This window comes from Oncorhynchus gorbuscha, linkage group LG14, assembly GCF_021184085.1.
Source record: "Oncorhynchus gorbuscha isolate QuinsamMale2020 ecotype Even-year linkage group LG14, OgorEven_v1.0, whole genome shotgun sequence".
Lineage (NCBI taxonomy): Eukaryota > Metazoa > Chordata > Actinopteri > Salmoniformes > Salmonidae > Oncorhynchus > Oncorhynchus gorbuscha.
The window spans coordinates 22100182-22116963 of record NC_060186.1 but is presented as its reverse complement, the minus strand read 5'-3'; the positions used below and the strand labels follow the sequence as shown (position 1 = coordinate 22116963).

Here is a 16782-nt window from a genome sequence, read left to right as displayed (position 1 = left end):
GTCACTGTGTGGTGGTGATAATGTGTTGTTATATTGATGTTATGTTTATATTTCCCAGTGTGTGTGTGGGAAAGGGGGGCGGGGGGGTTGATGGTCGATAATGGTCTCTCTCGGATTGGGGTGGGTTCCTTTCAATCGTTCCTCGCCTCCTCCTGCCTCACTGGAAAGGCTGGAGGCGAGGGCTGCGTTTTGTCTCGGGCCGGTGGGGTGAGTTGAGGGGAGGTGAAGGAAGTGTCAGATGGGAGAGGAAGCGAGGAAAGGGAGACGGGATTTAAAGAGAAAGAGGGGGACAGGATGGCGCCTTCTCATCCCAAGATCCCAATTCATCTGTGGATCTGAGCGTGATGGGTGTTCTGTGTGTGTGTGTGTGTGTGTGTGTGTGTGTGTGTGTGTGTGTGTGTGTGTGTGTGTGTGTGTGTGTGTGTGTGTGTGTGTGTGTGTGTGTGTGTGTGTGTGTGTGTGTGTGTGTGTGTGTGTGTGCGTGCGTGCGTGCGTGCGTGCGTGCGTGCGTGCGTGCGTGCGTGCGTGTGTGTGTGTGATAGTAAGCCTGTGTATCTGATATTAAAGCCATAGCTGATGCTGCAGGTTAGGATCATCACCTTTAGTCAGCTGTAAAGCCAACTGTTGGAAGTCGAGCTGAGCTGTAATATGTCTACTGAGCTTTCAGATGCAGAGCGGACAGACTTGGGTTCTCCTCCCCTCTCCTTTCCTCTGTGTATGTGTGTAAGGGTGTAGCACATACACAGAGTGTACGAAACACTAGGAACACCTTCCTAATATTGAGTGGCACTCCCTTTTGCCCTCAGAGCAGCCTCAATTCGTCGGCGCCTGATCTCTTCAAGGTGTCGAAAGCGTTCCACAGGGATGCTGGCCCATGTTGACTCCAATGCTTCCCACAGTTGTCAAGTTGGCTGGATATCCCTTGTGTGGTAAACTTTTGAACATTAAAATCCCAGCAGTGTTGCATTTCTTTTGACACACTCAAACCGACGTGCCTGGCACCTATTATCACACCCCGTTCACGGGCACTTAAAATGTCCGTCCATTCGCCCTCTGAATGGCAGACATACACAATCCATGTCTCAATTGTCTGAAGGCTTAAACATCCTTCGTTAACCTGTCTTCTCCCCTTCACCTACACTGATTGAAGTGGATTTACCAAGTGACATCAATAAGGGATCATAGCTTTCACCTGGATTCACCTGGTCAGACTATGTCACAGAAAGAGCAGCTGTTGCTAAAGCTGGGTTATGCTTTGTGGGCAAGTCTGAAATGCAGATTAGCGTTTTTTGTCATGAATCTTTTTTGGAGGCAGCTCTGTAGACTGGTCATTAGCTAGCACAGCCACAAAGTCATAACATCTGATTTCAAATCTAACCTTACACACTGCTAACACTAATGCCTAACTCTAACATTAAATTAAGACCCAAAAGCACAGTTTTGTATACATATATTTTTACAATATAGGCAATTTTGACTTTGCAGCTGGCCCATCTAGCGGAACTTTCTCAGTTCTGCCTCCACAAGACAAGACTCGTGACATTAAGCAGGCAGGGGTGATGGGAATTTGTGTGACCTCCTTGCCTGCTATAGCTAGAAATCCCTCCAATTCACTGCGGGATGCATCCACCTAGGTGGCAAAGATGGGGAGAAAAAGAGAGATGGATGAGGAGGAATGGAAAACCGTCTAAACCCAGGCTTGTGGATGACCTTCAGCACCACGGCACCTCAGCCATTCAGGTGTGACTAGACTCCAAAATGTTGCATATCCCCCCACTCAGCACCTGACATCCCCCTTCTAGATCCTCTCTATTTCCCCCTCACTTTCTTTCCTTGGTCAGGGGATCAGAGGGAGATTGATCTGACCGATCAGAACTGGAGAGCTGTGGTCTGAGGATGGAAAGCCCGGTTGGCATTAAAGCGACCTATAGATGCAGTAACATTGCTCTGTCTCGGTCTCTGGATGGTGTCTAGTATCCTGCCCTGTGTCAGGAGTTTAATCTCCTCTGTTCTCTCAGTACCTCTCCCTTCTCCCCCTATCCGGACTTTCGCCTGTCTCTCCCTCTTCTTCCCCTCACCCCCACACTCCCTCTCCACTCTCTCCTCTTCTCCTCCTCTACACCTCAGCCCCTTCTTCCCCACACTCTTTCCTCTACCTCCCTCCCTCCCTCTCTCCTTACAGCACCCAGCTCTCTCCCCCTTGCCTTTCTTCTCCCTCTGGCCTCCCCTCAGATCACAGAAAGAGGCTGACACCAGCCAGACGGCTAGAGTTCAATGATGATGACAAGACTCCACAGTCCTCCCCAGACACACAGACCTACTGTCTGAGAGAGGGAGAGATGGAGAAGGAGAGAGAGGTAGGGAGAGAGAGAGGGAGGGAGAGATGGAGAAGGAGAGAGAGGGAGGGAGAGAGAGAGGAAGGGAGAGAGAGAAGGAGAGATAGGGAGGGAGGGAGAGAGAGAGAAGGAGAGAGAGAGATGGAGAGAGAGGGAGGGAGGAGAGAGAGAGAGAGATGGAGAGAGAGGGAGGGAGAGAGAAAGAGAGGGAGGGAGGGAGGGAGGGAGGGGGAGGGAGAGGGAGGGAGAGGGAGGGAGAGGGAGGGAGAGAGAGAGAGAGAGAGAGAGAGAGAGAGAGAGAGAGAGAGAGAGAGAGAGAGAGAGAGAGAGAGAGAGAGAGAGAGAGGGAGATGGAGAGAGACATGTAGCGAGAGAGAGGACGTTTTCTGTTTGATGCAGACAACACACAGACACAAAAACAAAGACACACACACTCACCACTCTCAGTGTACACACACACATGCACAAGCACAACACACAGGCACCCATGACAAACGCACACACACCAATTGCACCAGCTACTTCAAAGGCCCATGCTCCTCACCCCGGGGCTTGTAGCTACAGTAAGTGTGGCACGGAAGTAAACTTTTATCCTTTTATAAACCAATGTGAGTATTTAGAGACGTGCTAATGATGTTTGTGTGTGTGAGAGAGAGAGGATGCTCAGTTGCATTGTTTGTGTGTGTATGTGTGTTAATATTTGTGTGTGTATGTGTGTGTGTGGATGTGTTTGCATGTATGTATTGAATAACGGAGGCTCCTCAGATGAGGAAGGGGAGGACCATCCTCCTCAGTGAATTTCCTAAAAATAAAAATGGCAAAAAATTGAAAAACCATACTAAATATATTCACGTCACCAAATAATTGACTGAAACCCACTGTTTTGCAACAAATGTCTACATTAGCCTCAACAGCCTCAACAGCACTCTGTAGGGTATCACCATGGTGTAGCTGGAGGCCAGCTAGCATCTCTTGACTCTAGTACATTGACTTCAATACAAAACCTAGGAGACTCTTGGTTCTCATTCACTTCCATAGACTTACACAGTAATTATGACAACTTCCAAAGGACGTCCTCCAACCTATCAGAGCTCTTGCAGCATGAAATGACATCTTGTCCACCCAATCAAAGGATCAGAGAATGAATCTATTATTGAAAGCATATGCTACAGCGAGCTAGCACTGCAGGGCATAAAATGTAGTGAGTAGATGACTCACAGCTTTCAACAAATTAATATTTTTTTAAACGAAGGAGAAGAATGAGATTTTGCTTTCTTTTTTTTTCACTTTCAGTTTCAGTTAATTAGCTAGCAAATGCAGATGGCTACTTTGGTTACTCTAACACCCAACTCAAACAGAGGGATGCTATGTTAGCTTGCTGGATATGATTATCCAACACAACACGGGAATTCTTTCACGTCAAGGTAAGCGTTTGGTTTTATTCATTTATTGCCACCGGAGCTTACTGACTGTACACTGTAATGCTACTGATTGTAGCGGGTTTACTAACACGTTCGTTCTTTAGCTATGTTGACTAGGACGTTACTTTAGCTAATATGGGGACAACGATGTAGGCTGTGTGTAGCGGTTATGACATGGTTTGGCTTGGAAAGGTTTTTTCACCTAGTCACATACAGCTGATGTGTTGTTGTTTGAAGTCCACAAACTAAGTGAAATGTGAGAGGAGGAGAGTGCACAGAGGCTAGAATTTATACAACGTGGCTGCTCTGATCAGGGGTGTATTCATTCCGCCGATTCTGTTGAAAAACATTTCTTAAACGAAAGCTAAAGAAACAGGGATAAAAAATACCTGAATGTATCGTTTGCAACTGTTGGACTAATGACTACACCCTTGATAAGCTAGATGCAGGCAAGAGTGTGCACGGCTGTATTGAATGTGTCACTGTCTGTCCTCTCCAATTTTTCTCAAAACCTGTTGTAAACTTCCATTCATAGGCTAGGTTGGGTATACGGAAAATGTGAGTATCATGGAGTAGCCTAAACCGATCAATGTTACATTGACCTGGGTGAATGGAATGTGAATGACAGTCAGCCAACATGCTGTAATAGAAATAAGGACAGAAATCGTCCTCCCTCATCACGAACGTCACTGACCGCCACTGGTTCTTGGGTGTGTGTTTAAATGTGGGAGAGAGAGGAAGCTGCTACCATTGTAATACTGTCATAGAATCAATTCACTACCAGGATAGGGTTAAAACTAATGATTATATAATCCCTGGATTGCTGATGCTACTGTATGTATTGGCCATTGAGAGGCTTGGAAGCCAACGGTCGGCCATATTGGCACTTCCCATTAGGAGTAGTCTTCCATAGGAATGAATGGAATTCTACAGTATTTTAATTAAATGTTTCAAGGACAAAATTACATCTGTTTTCCACATTTTGTAATATTACAGCCTTATTCTAAAATGGATTAAATCGTTTTTTCCCTCTCCCATCAATCACCCCATAATGATAAAGCAAAAACAGGCTATTAGAAATGTTTGCAAAGGTATAAAATATGACATTTATATAAGTTGTGCTGTCATGTGCTTTTTACTGAGGAGTGACTTCCTTCTGGCCACTCTAGCATAAAGGCCTGATTGGTGCTGGAATGCTGCAGAGATGGTTGTCCTTCTGGAAGGTTCTTCCATCTCCACAGAGGAACTCTGGAGCTCTCTCAGAGTGACTATTGGGTTATTGCTCACTTCCCTGACCAAGGCCCTCTCGCCTTGCGGCCAGCTTTAGGAAGCGTTTTGGTGGTTTCAAACTCCTTCCATTTAAGAATGGTGGAGGCCACTGTGTTCTTCTGGACCTTCAATCCAGCAGAAATGTTTTTATTTATTATTATTATTTATTTTCTTCCCCTAATTTCATGATATCCAATTGGTAGTGGTTACAGTCTTGTCTCCCGTACGGATTCCCTTACTCCCGTACGGATTCCGGAGAGGTGAAGGTCGAGAGCCATGCGTCCTCCGAAACACAACCCAACCAAGCCGCACTGCTTCTTGACACAATGCCCATCCAACCCAGAATCCAGCTGCACCAATGTGTTGGAGGAAACACCGTGCACCCAGCGACCTGGTTAGCGTGCACGGCGCCCGGCCCGCCACAGGATTCACTAGTGCGCGATGAGACAAGGATATGCCTGCCGGCCAAACCCTCCCTAACCCGGACGACGCTGGGCCAATAGTGCACCGCCCCATGGGCCTCCCGGTCGCGAACCCATAATCTCTGGTGGCACAGCTAGCACAGCGATGCAGTGCCTTAGACCACTGCGCCACCCGGGAGGCCACTGCAGACAATTTGTGGTACCCTTCCCCAGATCTGTGCCTGGACACAATCCTGTCTCGGAGCTCTATGGACAATTCCTTCGACCTCATGGCTTGGTGTTTGCTCTGATATGCACTGCCAACTGTGTGTGCCTTTCCAAATCATGTCCAATCAATTGAGTTTACCACAGGTGGGCTCCAAACAAGTTGTAGAAACATCTCAAGGATGATCAATGGAAACAGGATGCACCTGAGTCTCATATTTTTTTATATTTAAATATTTAAACTGTTTCCGCTTTGTCATTATGGTGTATTTGTCATTATGGTGTATTGTTTGTAACAACATTTAGAAAAGAATATTTACTGTAAGTATGTTTTGGTTGAGGACATATATATATTTATCAATTTTAGAATAAGGCTGTAATGTAACAACATTTAGAAAATGGGGTCTGAATACTTTCCGTATGCACTGTAAGTATGTTTTGGTTGTAGTGGGAACAGTAACATTATTAACACATATATATATTTTTTTCATTTCTTTTTTAATGTTTATCTCACATAATATAATTGAAAGGTATGCAAGGTTTTAAGGTGTCTCTAATAGAATACAATAATGTATGTAGATAATAATAAATGGATTTCTATAGATTACAAAATATTTTTACACAGGGGGAAAGTGCCAAGATGGAGAAACGGTGGCTTCAACACAGCTCCCCCTATCAGTCATCTAGTGTGTATATAAATCATTGGTTAAAACATCAAGTTTAAGCTCTCATTCCGAATCATTAAGGTATGGGATAAGGTAAAACATCAAATAAAAAACATTCACACCTGGTATTGAACAACCAGCGTTCTGATCCAGACAGAGCCTTGGGATTACATCTATCCTGCCACCCCCATCACAACACACTAGCAAAACCCAAGCTTATTTGATGGCAATAGCACTGACTGTTGCCCCTAGTGTTCTGTTTTGAATGCACTTCCCGATGTCCTCAGGACATAGACAGACGTCCAATTTTGTCTTCAATCTTGAACAATGTCCCTGGAGAAGAAAAAAAACCTCAGCACTGCTGTGAATCTTGAGGCTCGGATAGTGTTGCAAAATTCCGGTAACTTTCCACAAAATCCCTGGTTCTCCAGAAGTTCTGGTTAGAAGATTCCTGGACTCGGGAGAGAATAAAGAGGAAACCCAGAGTCCTCCAACTAGGATCTTTGGAAATATGGGGAAAGTGACCAGATGTATGTATCAACCTTAGGCCTGGATATATGAATGGCCTAGTTATAGGGAGATGTTTGGGAGGGGGGTTGGTCGTACATGGTTGTCTGTCTGTACATTACATGGGTTGATACCTCATCAAGTACATGATGCTGTCTGTCTGTCTGCTGCAGACGCTGCATGTTAATTGAAAGCCTGATGCATGTGTGTGTGTGATCTTTGTTGGATGTGTGTGTGACGTTGGATGTTCCTAGATGCTGTTAGATGTCTGGCAAAATAACATGTTTTATTATCCTTGCCTATATGTCAGCTGAAGATGAGTGGGCTGCATAGACAGCTTTCCTAATTGAGTGTGTGTGGGTGGACTTATGCAGGTGCGTGCTTCTCTGAATGTATTCTTTGTAAATATGTGACTGCAGCGTGTGTGTGTGTGTGTGTGTGTGTGTGTGTGTGTGTGTGTGTGTGTGTGTGTGTGTGTGTGTGTGTGTGTGTGTGTGTGTGTGTGTGTGTGTGTGTGTGTGTGTGTGTGTGTGTGTGTGTGTGTGTGTGTGTGTCGGTAGATGTGGTGGGAAGCTTAGCCACACAGAGGAGGTCAGAGAGAGCTTGCAGTGGCACAGATTCATCATTGTGTGTGTGTGTGTGTGTGTGTGTGTGTGTGTGTGTGTGTGTGTGTGTGTGTGTGTGTGTGTGTGTGTGTGTGTGTGTGTGTGTGTGTGTGTGTGTGTGTGTGTGTGTGTGTGTGTGTGTGTGTGTGTGTGTGTGTGTGTGTGTGTCCCACATTCAGGCTGAGAGAGAAATGAGTGCTTGGGTTTAGTAGACCGATGTCTCGTAATGAAAGATTTATCAGCAGCACAGCTCTTGCCTCTCTCACACTCCCACACAGACACTGCTACCGCTACGAAATGCCTGGTCACCCCGACAGCTAGCGCTTTGAAGCTAACTTTATTAGCCATTCTACTTAGCGGGAGGGAACCCCCCCCCCGTCAGGTGATAGGAGAGGAACTGTTTGAAGTCAAGCCTCCCAGGTCGGAGCACTCCTAGTGATGTTACAGCAGGAAGAACACACACACACACACACACACACACACACACACACACACACACACACACACACACACACACACACACACACACACACACACACACACACACACACACACACACACACACACACACACACACACACACACACACATGAATCCTTCAGAAGGGTTTAAAATAATTATATTCTCTCTGTCTGAACAAAATGTTTTATACTTTAACATGATTACATTGATAGGTGAGATAACAGAGAATAGAACAGTATCCCACTGTGAAATGGACTTTTATAAAACTGTCCAGTAAGTCAAACAAGGCTGAGTTGTGACTCGCCGGTTGAATTATACTTTTTTTAGGAGATGAACAGTTTCTCTCTGAAACCAGAAGATTATGCCTGTGTACCACACAAACCAGAAATAGAGTGAGAGGCACGCACACGCACGCACGCACGCACGCACGCACGCACGCACGCACGCACGCACACACACACACACACACACACACACACACACACACACACACACACACACACACACACACACACACACACACACACACACACACACACACACACACACACACACACACACACACACACACACACACACACACACACACACACATGGGTCAACGTCTGCTGCAAGAGTGGGTTTTAATGGGGAAAGACTGAGGAATGATGGAAGAGAGAGAGCAGGGGTAGATGAAAGACAAGAAGGGACGGAGAGAACAGCTATCTCGTCAGAATTCATAATTCAATATGTTAGTGGGGTAATGGAATGGGAAAACCACTCATTGGGAGAGAGTTCATTATCCTGGGAAGAGATAATGTGGTCCAACGTTGGGATACAGGCTTGATGTAATTATCATGGAATAGAAGCACGTTAAACACCCTGATAAGATCTACAGTTGAAGGTGGAAGTTTACATACACTTAGGTTGGAGTCATTAAAACTCATTTTTCAACCACTCCACAAATGTCTTGTTTACAAACTACAGTTTGGCAAGTCGGTTAGGACGTCTACTTTGTGCATGAAACAAGTCATTTTTCCAACAATTGTTTACAGACAGATTATTTCAATTATAATTCACTGTATCACAATTCCAGTCTGTCAGAAGTATACACACACTAAGTTGACTGTGCCTTTAAAAAGCTTGGTTAAATTCCAGAAAATGTTGTCATGGCTTTAGAAGCTTCTGATAGTCTAACTGATATCATTTGAGTCAATTGGAGGTGTACCTCAGGATGTATTTCAAGGCCTACCTTCAAACTCAGTGCCTCTTTGCTTGACATCATGGGAAAATCAGAAGATATCAGCCAAGACCTCAGAAAAACAATTGTAGACCTCCACAAGTCTGGTCATCCTTGGGAGCAATTTACAAACGCCTGAAGGTACGCGTTCATCTGTACAAGCAATAGTACACAAGTATAATCACCATGGGACCACGCAGCCGTCATACCGCTCAGGAAGGAGACGCGTTCTGTCCCCTAGAGATGAATGTACTTTGGTTCGAAAAGTGCAAATCAATCCCAGATCAACAGCAAAGGACCTTGTGAAGATGCTGGAGGAAACAGGTACAAAATGATCTATATCCACAGTAAAACGAGTCCTATATCGACATTAATCTGAAAGGCCGCTCAGAAAGGATGAAGCCACTGCTCCAATACCGCCATAAAAAAGCCAGACTATGGTTTGTAACTGCACATGGGGACAAAGATCGTACTATTTGGAGAAATGTCCTCTGGTCTGATGAAACAAAAATAGCTGTTTGGCTATAATGACCATTGTTATGTTTGGAGGGAAAAGGAGGAGGCTTGCAAGCCGAAGAACACCATCCCAACCGTGATGCACGGGGGTGGCAGCATCATGTTGTGGGGGTGCTTTGCTGTAGGAGGGACTAGTGCACTCCACAAAATAGATGGCGACATGAGGTAGGAAAATTATGTGGATATGTTGAAGCAACATCTCAAGAAGTCAGTCAGGAAGTTATGGGACAATGGCCCCAAGCATACTTCCAAAGTTGTGGCAAAATGGCTTAAGGACAACAAAGTCAAGGTATTGGAGTGGCCATCACAAAGCCCTGACCTCAATCTCATATAAAATGTGTGGGCAGAACTGAAAAAGCGTGTGCGAGCAAGGAGGCCTACAAACCTGACCCAGTTTCAGCAGCTCTGTCTGGAGGAATGGGCCAAAATTCACTCAACTTATTGTGGGAAGCTTGTGGGAGGCAACTCAAAACATTTGACCCAAGTTAAACAATTTAAAGGCAATGCAACCAAATACTAATTGAGTGTATGTAAATTTCTGACCCACTGGGAATGTGATGAAAGAAATAAAAGCTCAAATAAATAATTTTCTCTACTATTATTCTGACATTTCACATTCTTAAAATAAAGTGGTGATACTAACTGACCTATGAGAGGAAATTTTTACTCTGATTAAATGTCAGGAATTGTGAGTTTAAATGTATTTGGCTAAGGTGTATGTAAACTTCCGACTTCAACTGTATATATCATCATCCTAATCAGGGGGGGGGGCAGATGGTCAGACTTTGACTCGTCACGTTTCTTAAAGCACTGATAATCATATGATTAAATATGAAATCCAGGGAAGGAGGCAACAGTTGGAATAGCAAGCCTACAGATCATGTTTCAATTAGTTAACTCCCACTACATCGTCCACTGGGGTGATATGATGCTAGATATGTGTGTTTACTGCCTCAACTTCTACCCAGAGTCTACTCAGTCTCTGTATGTAAACACACTCACGCTGTGAAACATATTCCTGAATTGCTTTACTCAGTAGCATATTAGTGGTTTTCACTTGGAGCTGTGTGTCTGTCGGCAGGTGTACTGACCGCTATGCTGCTGTAGTGGAGCTGGTGTCACCAACAGGGTGCACTGCAATACTCTCAGTCATCCACAGCCATCTCTCGCTCTCTCTCTCTCTCTCTCTCGCTCTCTCTCTCTCTCTCTCGCTCTCTCTCTCTCTCTCTCTCTCTCTCTCTCTCTCTCTCTCTCTCCCTCTTTCCCTGTCTGTCTGTCTGTCTGTCTGTCTGTCTGTCTGTCTGTCTGTCTGTCTGTCTGTCTGTCTGTCTGTCTGTCTGTCTGTCTGTCTGTCTGTCTGTCTGTCTGTCTGTCTGTCTGTCTGTCTGTCTGTCTGTCTGTCTGTCTGTCTGTCTGTCTGTCTGTCTGTCTGTCTGTCTGTCTGTCTGTCTGTCTGTCTGTCTGTCTGTCTGTCTGTCTGTCTGTCTGTCTGTCTGTCTGTCTGTCTGTCTGTCTGTCTGTGTTTCTCTCAGAGATGTTGTACTATGCTGGGTTCTCTGTAAGCGATGGTGTTTGTGTATTCATAGAAAACATACTCACACTGGTCCCTGCATGTTGACGATGACAAGTATCATCCATTAAAAAAATAATTGTTTGAAAGTTAACTCTGGGTGCATAATAATTTGTTTTTCTTTGATAATCAGTTTTTCACCACATGAAAGAGCAATTTTTCAGTTCTTGGAAATCGGGACCAGGCTTTGAGTGCATAAATGAGAGAAACCACTATGAAATGAATGGTAATTGAATTGGGATAGCGGCTGAGTTTATTCCGAGGGTAATAACTATGGTTAGTTCACATGAGAGATGAGTTGAAAGAAGGGCTTGAAGGAAGAGACAAACAGCCAAATGACTCACAGGACAAAAAATAATGTTCTCTTTCAAAATGCATTTGAATTTGTTGGAATTCGTCTGTCAAAATTGTTGCTTGAAGGGTCAAATAGATTGACCTGGAAGATACAACTTTAATAGCGCCGCGATGAGGCAGATGCTTTGTCTTTATTTGGGAACCCTTCTCCTCTATAAGACAGTTATTAATGACCTATCAATCCCCAGGTCAACACATTGCCCTATTATGAGATCAAATGCAGTGAGGCCCAACAGACCAACCATTATTCTAGAGAGGGCATTCGTTTGCTGCGAATTATGGTGGTGTGTGTGTGTGTGTGGAGAGAAGGCTGCTCTGATTAAGTACAGTAATACAGAGCCGCAGACACTACAGATGTTAATTTAATGGCCTGAAACTTAATGAGATTGGCTGAGGCGACTTCGACACACTCACACACACTCCCCGTATCACGTTTCAAGGCTAATTATACGACCCTACACTGTGAGTTATTAACAGCCACATTAAATATGAAACATGGCTGTGTGTGTGTGTCCGCTCCAATATGTCCTGTCACATTGTTTGTGTAAATCCTGGCTCTGTGTGCTGGCAGGAAGGCAACAGGCTGCCACTCCAGGATCCGTCTTTCTCTATCACAGCAGTGGGAGTCACAATGCTGTTTACGATGTTCTCATATTGATGAGGATGATTCAGACACTAAAGCATTCTCCTTCTTTTTCTCTTTCTTTCTCTCTCTCTCCCTCCCCTCTCTCCTTCTAGGTGGGGTGTGTATAGCCCAGTCTCTGAAGATCCCGCGTGAACCCAAGTCAGGGGAGTTTGATAAGATCATCATGCGTCTGCTGGAGACTTCCAACGCCAGGGCTGTCATTATGTTCGCCAACGAGGATGACATACGGTATGTTGTACAGCCCCCCCCCCCAAATAAAAACCACACAACTACACCTCTATAACCTATCCCTACACCACTGCACACACACAAGTGTCGGTTGTGACTCCAGTACTGACTCCTTCTCTCTCTCTTTCTTTATCTCCCCTTCCTCTTTCTCTCTTTCTCCCCCCTCTCCCTATCCCCTTTCTCCCTTCTTCTATCGCTCTCTCAGGCGTATCCTGGACGCGGCCAAGCACAACAACCAGACTGGTCACTTCCTGTGGGTGGGGTCAGACAGCTGGGGCTCCAAGATCTCTCCTGTGATTGGCCAGGAGCGGGTGGCTGAGGGAGCCGTTACCATCCTGCCCAAACGAGCCTCCGTTGACGGTACAGACAGAAGCCATTTTAGATGATAGTGTTTTTAGGGGAAAGATTTAAAGACACAGTATACCCTCAACAAGGTTGATATCACATCATACCAGATGTTTACAAGTCTGTTTTTACGTCTTATGTCACTCACTGACCCCTCCTCTACCTCCTCTCCTCTCCTCTCCTCTCCTCTCCTCTCCTCTCCTCTCCTCTCCTCTCCTCTCCTCTCCTCTCCTCTCCTCTCCTCTCCTCTCCTCTCCTCTCCTCTCCTCTCCTCTCCTCTCCTCTCCTCTCTTCTCCTCCATCTTCTCCCCCTTCCTCATCCTCACCCCCATAGCGTTTGACCGTTACTTCCGGAGCCGCTCTCTGTCCAACAACAGGAGGAACGTGTGGTTCGCTGAGTTCTGGGAGGAGAACTTCGGCTGCAAGCTGGGGATGCATGGCAAGCGCCCCGGAAGCCCCAAGAAATGCACAGGCAAGATACAATGGCACTGGAGCACAGGAGGATGGGTATTGGCACAGTACAGTGGTGAAGGGTGGGTAGTGTAGGCCAGGAATAGTGGTATGGGTAATGTAGGCTGGCAGAAGAGTTAATGCCCTATAATCATCCCTAGACAGGCTACTTAATATTAAGTTCACAAGTCATTGAGCATGGATAGCTTTACTCTCTAAGGAGAATGGTTTGTTCTCTGTGCTCAGAGCTCTGTGCAAATGACATGCAATTATATGCAGAGTACAGTAGAGCCCCCTGGCTGGTCCTGCATGGATGAGTCTGGAGAGAAGTGTGTGTGACAGTGTGTGTACACAGTCTGTGCGGTTTGGGCTTGTAGAACAGTGTTTGTTGGTGTGTATAACTGCGTGTCAAATAGTGTGTGACAGTGTGTGTTCACACAGTCTGTGCAGTGTGGGCTTGTAGAATGGTGTGTGTGTATCAGTGACAATGTGTGTATCTGTGTGTGTCGACACAGCTGATATTTTGGTTGCAGTTACCATTTGGAGGTTATCCAGTGTCTGACTCCATCACAGCTCGCTAGCCCTGTGTCCAGAAGGTCCACTTATACATGGGTTGAAGAACACTGGCGGTCGGTACTGTTTTAGATGAGGGAGGACAATTATTTTTGTTCATGAGCATGGCCTTATTTCTACTAAAGCATTTTGGATGACTGTCATTCATATTCCATTCACCCAGTTCAATGTACATCAATTGGTTTAGGCTACTGCATGATACTCAAATTGTCCCTATACCCATCATGAGGTTGCTACAACCTAGTCTATGAATTAAAGTTCACGACATAGGTGCACAGATTTACTTCTGAAGTGCTGACCTGTTGCACCCTCTACAACCATTGTGATTATTATTATTTGACCCTACTGGTCATCTATGAATGTTTGAATATCTTGGCCATGTACTGTTGTAATCTCCAGTACATGTTTCATGATTAACGACTCATGGTGTAATTGTAACAACATACAAGTCCTTTTGTTCACCTGACCTAGAATTCCTCACAATCAAATGTCAACCATATTATCTCTCAAGAGAACTCTCCTCGGTTATCGTCACAGCTGTGTATATCCTCCCCCCATAAGCGGAGACCAAGACGGCCATCAAGGAACTTCACTGGACTTTATGCAAACTGGAAACCATACTGTATATCCTGAGGCTGTAATTATTATAGCTGGGGATTTTAACAAAGCTAATCTGAGTACAAAGGTACCTAAATTCCATTAGCATATCGATTACAGTACACGAGCGAGTAACACACTTGACCACTGCTACTCTAACTTCCACAATGCATACAAGGCCCTCCCCCACCCTCATTTTGGCAAATCTGACCATGACTCCATCTTGTTGCTCCCCTCCTATAGGCAGAAACTCAAACAGGAAGCGCCCGTGCTTAGGTCTATCTAACACTGGTCTGACCAATCGGATTCCACACTCCCACGTGGACTGGGATATGTTGCAGGTAGCCTCAGACAATAACATTGACGTATACGCAGACTCGGTGAGCGAGTTTATAAGGAAGTGTATAGGAGATGTTGTATCCACTGTGACCATTAAAACCTTCCCTAACCAGAAACCGTGGATTGATGGCAGCATTTAAGCAAAACTGAAAGCACGTACCACCGCATTTAATCATGGCATGGCGACTGGAAACATGACCAGATACAAACAGTGTAGTTGTTCCTTCTGTAAGGCAATCAAAACAAGCAAAGCGTCAGTATAGAGACTAAGTGGAGTTGCAATTCAATGGCTCAAACACAAGACGTATGTGGCAGCGTCTACAGACAATCACGGATTACAAAAAGGAAACCAGCCCCGTTGCGGACATCAACGTCTTGCTTCCAGACAAATTAAACAACTTCTTTGCACACTTTGAGGACAATACAGTGCCACCGACACGGCCCGCTACCAAAGACTGTGTGCTCCCCTTCTCTGTGGCCGACGTGAGTAAAACATTTAAATGTGTTAACACTCTCAAGGCTACCGGCCCAGACGGCATCCCTAGCCGCGTCCTCAGAGCATGCGCAGACCAGCTGGCTGGTGTGTTTACGGACATATTCATCCAATCCATATCCCAGTCTGCTGTCCCCACATGCTTCAAGATGGCCACCATTGTACCTGTTCCCAAGAAAGCACTGACTTCTGTCACCATGAAGTTCTTTGAGAGACTAGTCAAGGATCATGTCACCTCCACCCTACCTGTCACTCTAGACCCACTGTAATTTGCTTACCACCCCAATAGGTCCAAAGACGATACAATCGCCATCACACTGCACACTGCCCTATCCCATCTGGACGAGAGGAATACCTATGTAAGAATGCTGTTCATTGACTACAGCTCAGCATTCATCATCATAGTACCCTCCAAGCTCATCATTAAGCTTGAGACCCTGGGTCTCGACCCCATCCTGTGCAACTGGGTCCTGGACTTCCTGATGGGCCGCCCCCAGGTGGTGAAGGTAGGAAACAACATCTCCACTCGGCTGATCCTCAACACTGGGGGCCCCACAAGGGTGGGTTCTCAGCCCTCTCCTGTACTCCCTGTTCACCCACGCCTGCGTGCCCATGCACGCCTCCAACTCAATCATCAAGTTTGCAGAGGACATTGGAAGGCTTGATTTACCAACAACAACGAGACGGCCCACAGGGAGACGGCCTCTCACTCCTCTCACTCACTCTCTCCTCTCTCTATGTTGATCCATTGCTCTCTCTCTCTCTCTTTATTTTTCTCTTCATCCTTTATGTCTATCCATCGCTCCCTCTCCTCCCCTCTGTATGTGGAATATGTTGTGTTAGTGTTTGTAGCATGTATCAGGCTGAATGGTTATGTGCTATGTTATTGTAGCCAGTCTGTGTGTGTGTGTTGGGGGGGGGGGGGTTAAACAGTAAGCTGTGTGAGCAGTTTTATCTGCACCTGTCCCAGGCTGCAGGACTATCGTACACAAACAACTGAGTCAGCGGCACCTCTGGACGTCCGTGTGACTGTGTGTGTGCTTTGTTTGTTCAGTGAAACACTTTTAATCCAGGTGGTTCTCTTTGAGCTTGTGTATAGAGCTGGAACATGAACTCTCTCTCTGTTTCTCTCTCTCTCTCTCTAGTATCTCCCTCCTCTCTCTCTATCTACTTTTGAAGCCACTGTAGTAGGCACTCAGCCGAAGGTGACTCTCTCTGGTGTGTCTGTGTATGGAGAGCCCTGTAGTGGCGCAGAGTGTCAGAGTCGATTAATTTCTAGTGCGAGAGTTCACGACCTTCGCATCATCAACACGGAAACCAATCAGCTGCCTCGGCTCACAACTGCTGTTTGGGGTCATTGTCGTGACAGCTAGCAGAGTGTGTGTGTGTGTGTTTGTGCGTGTGAGCCCTCTCCACCCCTCTCTTGTCTCTCTGTTGAGAGTACAGTAAGCTAATGAGTATCACCCTCAGACACAACCCTATAGACCTCAATCAACGTACACACACACACACACACACACACACACACACACACACACACACACACACACACACACACACA

General features: G+C 45.7%; 1 protein-coding gene across 3 annotated transcripts in view; it reads left to right on the top strand.

The window, feature by feature from the left end:
- Positions 1-16782, top strand: part of LOC123994629 (metabotropic glutamate receptor 8-like) — a 1038970-nt gene that overhangs the window by 277416 nt on the left and 744772 nt on the right. For all 3 annotated transcript variants that reach the window (XM_046297463.1, XM_046297464.1, XM_046297465.1), the window contains exons 4-6: positions 12289-12424; positions 12630-12784; positions 13104-13241. In XM_046297463.1, coding sequence (XP_046153419.1) covers positions 12289-12424; positions 12630-12784; positions 13104-13241 — 429 coding nt within the window. The remainder of the gene's footprint in view (positions 1-12288; positions 12425-12629; positions 12785-13103; positions 13242-16782) is intronic.